Source organism: Lupinus angustifolius, chromosome LG10 (genome assembly GCF_001865875.1).
Source record: "Lupinus angustifolius cultivar Tanjil chromosome LG10, LupAngTanjil_v1.0, whole genome shotgun sequence".
NCBI classification, from domain to species: domain Eukaryota; kingdom Viridiplantae; phylum Streptophyta; class Magnoliopsida; order Fabales; family Fabaceae; genus Lupinus; species Lupinus angustifolius.
In genome coordinates this window covers 9,217,254-9,227,342 of record NC_032018.1, presented here as the reverse complement: position 1 = coordinate 9,227,342, position 10,089 = coordinate 9,217,254, and the positions used below count along the sequence as shown (strand labels likewise).

The 10,089-nt window shown below is 32.6% G+C and overlaps 1 protein-coding gene across 1 annotated transcript; it reads left to right on the top strand.

Annotated features, from left to right (window-relative positions):
• LOC109358943 (phytosulfokine receptor 1-like) lies at nt 386-2,948 on the top strand. The gene is made up of 2 exons (XM_019603454.1): nt 386-2,581; nt 2,614-2,948. Exon 1 carries the CDS (start codon nt 565-567, stop codon nt 2,545-2,547), a length of 1,983 nt encoding a protein of 660 aa, XP_019458999.1. The 5' UTR covers nt 386-564; the 3' UTR covers nt 2,548-2,581; nt 2,614-2,948.

Below are 10,089 nucleotides of genomic sequence, written 5' to 3'. Positions count from 1 at the left end.
TATTTTTGATATCAAATGCAGTCTTAGCCCGATGTAGTTGCGTTGCAGCCTGATGCAGCCCAAATATGGTCTGAGTCGGTTGTTTTACGGCACGTTGCGGTCACATCATTATGATTCGGTATCAAACCGCAATTGCAATGTAATACGATTGCGACAGTCACCACAATATTTGGTCATATCAAGTGATATGGTCTGCCATTTGAAACACTCCTATAACAATTAACAAAGAGGTCACATACATCCAGGAAACAATATTTTTTTAGTACCAATATAACGACTCCTAGTTGGTGATAACAAATATTTTGGTCAAACAAGATGTGACCCGCAATTCTTCAGAGAAATAGTATCATAGAAATTCAATAACTAAGTGACGTATGTTTCAAGTAAAGTTCAAGTCATAAAAGTGCCCCACTTGTTTCCTTCTAATCCATTGTCTGTGCTCTTAGTCAAACTCTGAAATATCAAAGTACTATTAGATCTAACAAAAACCACTAAGCACGGATTTCATACCAATCTTGGTGGCTATATTTTCATGTTCACTCCATAATAAGGTGCTTAAGTTCAATGGATTTTCCTATTCTCTTTCTCTCATTCATTTTGATGCTATTGATAAGTTTTGGACCTTGTACAAATATAACCCAGAATTTTACAAGTAATTCCAATGACTTGAAAGCCTTGACTGGATTCTCTAAATGCTTAGAGTCAGATATTGTTGATTGGAACAGTACTATGTCCTCTAATTACTGCACTTGGTCTGGTATCACATGTGATGGATTGCCTCAAAGGGTGGTTCAGTTGGAACTTGGAAGCAGAAAACTTAAAGGAAAAGTGTGTGAATCAATAGCAGGTTTGGATCAACTAAGAGTCTTAAATCTTTCTCAGAATTTCTTCAATGGTTTTCTTCCTGATAAGTTGTTTCATTTGCAAAACTTAGAGGTTATAGACTTGAGCAACAACTATTTTGAAGGCACTATAAATACAGAAATATGTACCATTTGGAATCAGGTTAGAGTATTTAAGATGTCAGGTAATTTTTTCTCCGGCGAGATTCCAGAAAATTTAGGTAATTGTTCCTCTTTACAGCATGTGTCTATTAATGGAAATGGTTTGTCAGGAAGTATTCCAGATAGTATCTTTAAGCTGCAAAATTTGAGTGTACTGAATTTACAGGATAATAAGCTATATGGGTCACTGAATAAGAGAGTAGGTAATCTTTCAAACTTGGTTGAATTGGATATTTCCAATAATGAATTTTTTGGAACTCTTCCTGATATCTTTGGAAGCCTTTCAAGGCTTAAGGTTTTCTCTGGAGACTCTAATGGATTCACTGGCCAGTTGCCTGCAACACTTGTGAATTCTCCATCTATTGAAATACTCATTTTGAACAACAACTCTTTGAGTGGTTCAATTAATCTGAATTGTTCTGCAATGAAAAATCTAACCTCTCTTGGTCTTAGTTCTAATCAATTTCATGGTCCAATCCCCGGTAATCTGTCTAATTGCCTAGGATTGGAATCGATTAATCTTGCTCGTACACGTCTCAATTGTTCGATTCCTGAGAGCTTCAAGAATCTTCAGTCCCTATCTCATCTCTCACTTTCAAATGCCAGCCTTTATAACTTATCTGCTACACTAGAGGTTCTAACTCACTGTAGGAACTTAAGCACACTAGTCCTTACATTGAACTTCGAAAATGAAGAAATGCCACAAGGTCAAAATCTAGAATTTAGTAATCTGGAGACTTTTGTCTTGGCAAATAGTCAGATCAAAGGTTCGATTCCGAAGTGGTTAAGTCGGTGTAAGAACCTGCAGATGCTAGACCTGTCATGGAATCATCTCAGTGGAAGCATTCCCTCATGGTTTGGTAAGTTTGACAATCTCTATTACTTGGACTTGTCAAATAACTCTTTCACTGGCAACATACCACAGAGCTTAACCATGCTACTCAGCCTTCAGAACATGAATTTCTCATCAGAAGGAACTGTTCCAGGCTTTCCCTTTTACAAAAAAGGTGGGAATGTACTAAAGGGTATGAAGTATAAAAGAGTTTCAAGTTTCAGACCATCTTTAGTTATCAGTAATAACAAGCTCGAAGGGCCGATATGGCCAGGTTTCGGTAACCTAAAAGGCCTTCATGTTTTAGACCTGAAAGAGAATAGCATTTCAGGACCTATTCCTCAACAGTTATCAGGAATGACAATGTTGGAAACTTTGGATTTCTCTCACAACAAACTCGCAGGAGAAATACCACAATCATTAGTGAAGTTGAGTTTCCTATCCATATTTGATGTTTCTTATAATCAATTGCAAGGGAAAATCCCAACAGGGGGTCAGTTTGATACTTTTCCTCCTACAAGCTTTGAAGAGAACAAGGGACTTTACCTTTATGAAGATGGTGGATCCATTCCTTCTCAACCGGAGCAGAATCCGGCTCGACCTGATCATGAGAAGCTTAAGATCTTTAACTGGCCATTTGGATTTGGTGCTATAGCTGGTTTTCTTATAACTATTGCCATATGTTTCACTTCTAGATGGGCATTTTCTTAGGCTGTCAATGAAAAGATGAAACAGTTTTCATTATATCTTTACACTGATAATTAAAATCTAGATCACTGGTATCTTCCACAATAGGCAATTCTGTTCGACTTGGGAACATCCGCAACATGGTGGGATTAGCTCTCCCAACAGAGGTTTTCGGCATACAGGACTCAAGGTCGGGTTCTTACTTCGGCGAAAGAAACATGTATCACATGAACCAACCGCTCATTAATATGTGTGCTGTAAATTTGGTTTTCATGTGTTTATCAATGACAATTGCTTAGCTAGGTATTGTGGTTAAATTAATGAATTGCTTGAAGTTAAGTAATGATCAGTATATAGCTAATGATTTTCTGTATCTATAGCTTTTTAAACATAATTATAGTTCTGCACAAAAACATATTTTACTTGTATATTTGCAGAATTACATATTTCTATATGCATGTTAAGACATATTGTGATTCTGTTTAGCAGTTAAGACATATTGGAATGCAATGTTTGCAAAACTGTCTCTAGAGTTCCTGCAAATGAGAAGACCAACTTGGACTATCAACCAAGATGTGATCAAAAAATACCAGGACACACTTCCTAAGTAATCTTTGCAACACTTTGATTCATCAATTAATGTAGCTAGTGCATTTGGTCTGGCATGACCAACCACTCATAATATCATTTGATAGTGCATTTTGACAAATATATCATCTAATAATTCATTAATACCTGGCATGGGAAAATTGTCTTTAATAGTGATTACAATTAATGCTCTTTAGTCACTGAAAAACCTCCATAAACCATATTTCTTTTTCACTAAGAGAGTAGGTGATGAGAATGGATTAGTGTGAGCATATCTATAAGGCTTAACCTTGATTGGATTTCTCCCTTCCATCAAGGTTATGGCATGATCGTGCGATTGTTCAGGAGGCATGCTAATAGGTTTTTAAACACCTCTTTGTAAGCTTGAAGCAATAAGGCCATTTATGGTGCCATGTTCTGGGTCATTCCAGAAAAATAATCTTGGCTAACGTTGTGTTTTTTTTATGCATTCTTTTTATGTGATGAAATTGTGTTGCTTGAGGTAGTTTTGGATTTTCAATGTAATAAATTGGCCATTGACCAAGAATTTGAAAGCTAATGTACTATAGGCAACTGAGGTCCAAGTGTTTAACTATATGATCACATCTTTTGTCCCAAAAATTGTATCACTATATATGTTATTTACTTGTAATTGATTGAAAAATATATTTAAGTGAAAAATTTAATAATGAAATATTTTTCTTACCAATCACAAGTAATACTATATATAGTAACACACTTTTTGTGATAGAAAATGTCTCTCCCATAATCAAACCAACACCTCCACGACCAATAAATACACAGGGTGTGCAAATGCATCAGTTGGAATTTTGTTGAAAAAATGTATATATTGAAAGTGTATGAGTTCTATACATTATTATTATTTTATAAATCATTTATATTTAATCATTATTTACTCTTAAATCAAAATAATTCAAATGAATGGTAAGTTATGTAGTAATCATATATAAATATTTAAACAATATATATAACAAAAGTTATTGTTTTGTAAATGACATGTTTCGTGAAAAAAATTAATTATTATTGTATTGAATTATTTTATAATATTATGGATATGTAACTTAATGAACTTAATGATCGGATATCTGAGACAAATATTTAACTGTTTCTTTATATGCATTGTTTGAGTCTAACTGATTTCTTCTATAGTTTTGATACGACAAAACTAATTGAATTTGTAAAGTTTTATCACATGATTTTTTTGTTCAACTGATTTGGTGATGGTTGATAATCAACTTAAGACTTACATCATTGATATGCATAATAGTGTTGAATTTGCTTCTTTGAAAAGAACCAATAGTCTTTAAGATAAGTTGGTTGAAAGTGAGAGACACATTGGTTCATCTTCTTTTGAAGTTAGCAATACAACTGTAAAAATATTGTTTCTTGTTAGGTATCAGTGGTTACAATACACCTAGAAGGGGGGTTGAATAGGTGTCGCGGTTAGAATTACCGCTTTTCGCAAATCAACACTTAATGCTGAATCAACCCTACTTAATCGATTAAGGAAAGGAAGATAATCAATTATATGCACAATCTTAATCGATTAACAAAAAGAACAGTTTTAAACAGAAACAGTTTTAATCGATTAACAGAAACAGGATAATCGATTAACACAGCAATATTAATCGATTAAACAGAACCAGTAAGCAATTACAGAAACGATTAAATGCAGAACAGATAACCGATAACAGAACCGATAACCGGCTGACTTGGGAGATTTCCTTCACTATAATCGAATCAATGTAATTTACAACACATTATCCAATTACAATTACAACACTTAGCAAATGACAAGAAATCAAAGAAACTATCCAATGGTTTGACTCCCTTCCTACCGATAAAGAAAACGTTTCTTTCGGCGTAGCCCCAGCCAAAGAATCTCTCGTTCTTTCCTTTTCTTACACTCTAAGCTATGAAGAAACACACAATCTCTACTGGTGATACGACACCAAGAGATTCCCTTTCACAACAATTACACAAGAATTACAAGAGTAATATTAAGCTATACCTAAGCTCAAATACAACATGAAGGCTTTACTCTAATGCACATTTAACACAAACACATGTGAAATGACAAGTATTAGTTATGAAAACAGAAGTTACAGAATCATAAAATTCATGAAAAAACGCATCAAAATATGCATGAACATGTGAGGGAAAACGTGAGAGATTATAACATGAAATGCACTCAATCCTAAAGCAAGGAATCTCTCATTTCTAAACTCACTAATGCAATTAACAAATAGATGCAGCAATTAACACGTAGAATGCTCTAACTCTCTAATAAATGCAACATGCAACTTATGAGATTAATTCTGAAAACGCAGTTTATAAAGAATCAGTCCAGAACCCCAGATAATCGATTAAATACCTTCTTAATCGATTAACGGGACTAAAAATCATAACTGATTCTGTTTTTCAGTTTTTCAGTTTTAACAACTTAAAAATCAGTTAGGTTAATCGATTAACGTAAAGCTTTAATCGATTAACTGCATTACAAAAACGTGTTCCAGTGGCAACCACTTTACACAGCAGTTGGGTTAATCGATTAAAGGTATGGTTAATCGATTAACACTAAATAAAATATGTATTTTCAAATAGAAATCATCAAATATGTTATGCACTTAGATAATACATGTTTGACACTTAGTTTTATGCCTAGAATGCATATATACATGTATTTATGTAATGCATGAACATATTATGAAATGACATATCTCATGGATGAAATGATTTAAAAGATAAATGCATGTGAGACATGTATTAGGTGCCCTAAGCCTTCGACTCAACTTAAACTAGAATCTAGTCTAAGCCTAGTACCAAATAAAAGACTTAAGCACGTTGAATTGTTGGTTATCTTCAAGCACTTTTAGGTACACGTTGTCCTCATCAAAACCATGACGTTCAAGGAGAGCTTTCCAAAGTGTTCCTCTTGACATGCACATTTTCATAAAAATATCATCTTCTTTTGAAGTTAGCAATACAACTGTCAAAATATTGTTTCTAACTATGAAAATTGTGAAAAATAGGTTGCATAATCGAATGAAATATGCATGAATGAATAATTGTTTAGGGACTTATATTTAGTGAAAAGTGTTGAACAACATTGACAATGAATTGATTCATTCAACAATTTCAAAATATGAAATCACACAAAGATTAATTATGAAATGTGTATTTTATTTGATTAAATATATTTAAATTTTGTAACTTTGACATCAATATTTTCATCTTTTTATAATGAGTGGAGATCTATTTACTCCAAGAGTAAGTTTTTTGAACTTACTCTTCATCCTGGCCATCAATTATAGGAAAATATAATGGTTTAAATCTACCTACTAATTCAAACCATTGGATTTCCCTAGAATTGATGACTATGATGTAGAGTAAGTTTAAAAACATACTATTTGAATAAGTGGATCCCTACTCTTTTATAATTGATGATATTTATTATTTCAATTTTCAACTTATGTTGTACACCTTGCTTCTAGGTCTTAGATCTACCACTATACACAGATATATCTTGATAGAATAACCATTGATATAACCTTGAAACCTTAATGTCCTCGGTCTACTTATGCCTATTAGTGCATTAAAGAATAAGTGATGATCAACTTCTGTGTTTAATTCTAAGGTTTCAACCATTTCTGTCACATTAACATTCTCCAAGGCTCTTCACCTATTTGTGTAATCTTGAAATGTAGAGAATTTTTAATCACAAGTGTGGCATAGTGGCTTTTTTTTATGGATTTGTATTTCTATTTGAGTCATTTTTTTACTAGGTTATTTGAAGTGTTATGAAAACTGGATTGGCTGTTGGTAACAATGGTGGTATGAAGGGGTATTATATTTGGGCATGGCTTGTTAGTATTTTTATTGTATTTTTCCTCAAACAATTTGACTAGTATTAGTGTTTTCAGTAAGGTCAAAGGACATCTATCAAGTTTTAAACATCTAATAAGACAATCTAAAATAAACGTGGACATTTGTGGTCAAATGTAAGACTAAAACAAAAAAAGAAGTAATAAAATTTAAACGTTATGATAACAAATAATACATGTGACATGCCAGACAAAGTAAAATAGTCAGAACATATAACAACAAAAAGAGATGAACATGCACATCATGAGTGAAGAATAACAATAAAAATTAAAGAATAAAAAGCTAGTGAAATAAGCTAAAAAATAAGAAAAGTTTTATCATTTTCTCAAAGAATAGCAAAGATAGGTACAAACATTAAATCAAAGAAAAGTGTATATAAAATTGGAAGTAAAATAGTTATAAACATGAAAGCAGTCAAAAGGAAAGGGAGAAAAGTACCTTCCAAACGCAGAAAGAAGAAATGAAGCTAAACAACCCCTGACCAATTATTCTTACCCCCCGATATCTATTAACAATATGAGGACAGGAGAGTTGATGTCCTATATAAGGGCTAATTTACTAAGATAGTGTAGTTTGACTAAAAATTTATCATACTAGTGTAACTTTTGTACTTATTATAAAAGAGGTGTAACTTTATATAAATCGGCAACCACATAGCCGTTTCTCCTTCTTCTTTATTTTCTGCCGTACACACATAAATCGGCAACAACACATGAGGTTTTTTATTTTACAATATTTCCCCAAAATCGTCTCCCTTATGGGAGTTTTTAGTTTTTTTTTCACACTCTCTCCAAAATCGTTAACTAGGTTGGAGTTTCATATATATATTTTTCTTCATTTTCCTTCTCTCATAAATCGACAGTAGAATAGGAGTTTTTGTCATCCAATTTTTTTTAGTATATTTAGTTGTTAAATTTTGCCATTCATTTGAGAATTATTGGGAAGTCACAATAAATGCTATTAGAGAATATCATATTCAAAATTCATTTGATTATGTTGTTAATGGGTCTAGACCAAATAAATATGTTGGCAAATGTATACATTATGGTGTCGGATGTGGGTGACGAATTCATGCTTCTTTTAACGTTAAGTGTGACATATGAGAGATTAAGAAAATTAATGGAACACACAATTGTATATATATGTTGGTTTCCCAAGATCACAACAAATTAAATTCATCATTTATTTCAGACCTTGTTGTTAATTTGGTATCTGCGGATCCGAGTATACTAGTTAAGGCACTAGTTAAGGAGGTTGTTAGTCGTTTTGGTTATACATTGACATATAGAAAGGCTTGGATTGCAAAACAAATAACATTGGCCAAAATTTATGGTGATTGGGAAGGATCATACAATGAGTTACCATGTTGGATAAATGTTGTACAATATTTCTCTCTCGCTACAATTGTGAAATATCAAGCACGTCACCAATTGGTAAGGAAAAAGAATTGAATGGCAAAATTTAACAAATAAATATACTAAAAAAATTGAATGGCAAAGACTCTTAGTCTACTGCCGATTTACGAGAGAAGGAAAAAGAAGAAAAATATATATATGAAACTCCAACCTGGTTAACGATTTTGGAGAGAGGGTGAAAAAAAACTAAAAACTCCTATAAGGGAGACGATTTTGGGGAAATATTGCAAAATAAAAAACCTCCTGTGTTGTTGCCGATTTATGTGTGTACAACAGGAAAAAAAAGGAGGAACAACTATGTAGTTGCCAATTTATATAAAGTTAAACCTCTTTTATAATAAGTACAAAAGTTACAATTAAATTTTTGGTCAAACTACATTATCTTAGTAAATTTGTTTGTATATAAGTATAGACGACTTTTGACTGTCTTGGCAAATGTGTAACGCACATTATGAAGCAACACTTCATAGATGACCAAACAAAATGGTGACATGTACGACTGAGAGAGAGAAAAATTCACCGCAATAATGAAAACTGGAGAGATAGTTCCATAAGCCATCAGTAGAAGAACAAAGAGATGATTACACGTATAAGGGTTGATGATTATATATGGCAAAACAGGCATTGCCTGCGGGCGCGCCCGCATTTTTTTGCGGCCAGGGCATACAAAATTTACCTATTTGCCCGTTTTGCGTGCCAAGTTTGTAGGCATTTCCGTTGGGCATACGGGCGGCCCATAAACATAATTTAAGGAAAAAGTAAGAAAATTTTAAATAAGTTATGATGTACTGTGATTTTTAATCCCTAAAAGAAATTGTAATCTAACGTGATTTGTTAAACTTCATATAAAATATTAAAAAAATTATTAATTTTTTATCTTCAACTACTTTATTTTATTTATTATATGAATTTTTTATTTTTGATAATTATTCAACAATGCATGCGGGCCGCCCGCTAGCCTGTTAGTCCGTTTTAAAACGGACAGGGTATTAAATTTTGTCCGGTAACCAATGCGAACATGCCCGCGCCGACTTAAATTTTTGCGGACATTTGTGGACACATCTAAACTGGTGAAAGAAGAGTTCCTCACTTGATAACTAATAATAATCAATGTAAAGGAAAGGTTGAAGAAACAAAGGGACAAAGCAACCGAATGACAACTAAATCACATGAAGACAAAAGGCACAACGTCATTTTGAGTCTTCTTCATTCATCCGGATTTCAAATGAATATGAAGGAGAGTTTTTTTGTGATGGTTGGCGCTATGATTACATTATTAACTAAAATTGGGTCACTTTTATTTACATTATTATATGTTATTAGAGGAAGAATTTGTTTACACCTAAATTAAGTTACATTAGCTACACTCAATCTCAGCCATTTATTTTCTTATATCTAACGGACCAAATGAGTGAAACATATAATTATTTAAGATTTCTTTTTTTCTCTGTCATTACTTATTGCACTTACTCATTTGGTCTGTTAGATCTAAAAATATAAATGATTGAGATTAGTTGTAATTAATGTAATTTAACTTGAGTGTAAACAGATCCATCCTCATATTATTATAATTATTTCTTATTATTATTATGATAATTGTTATTGAATGAGTAATATTTGAACAATTTGTAAGGTGTATTTTATCTTCTATATGAAG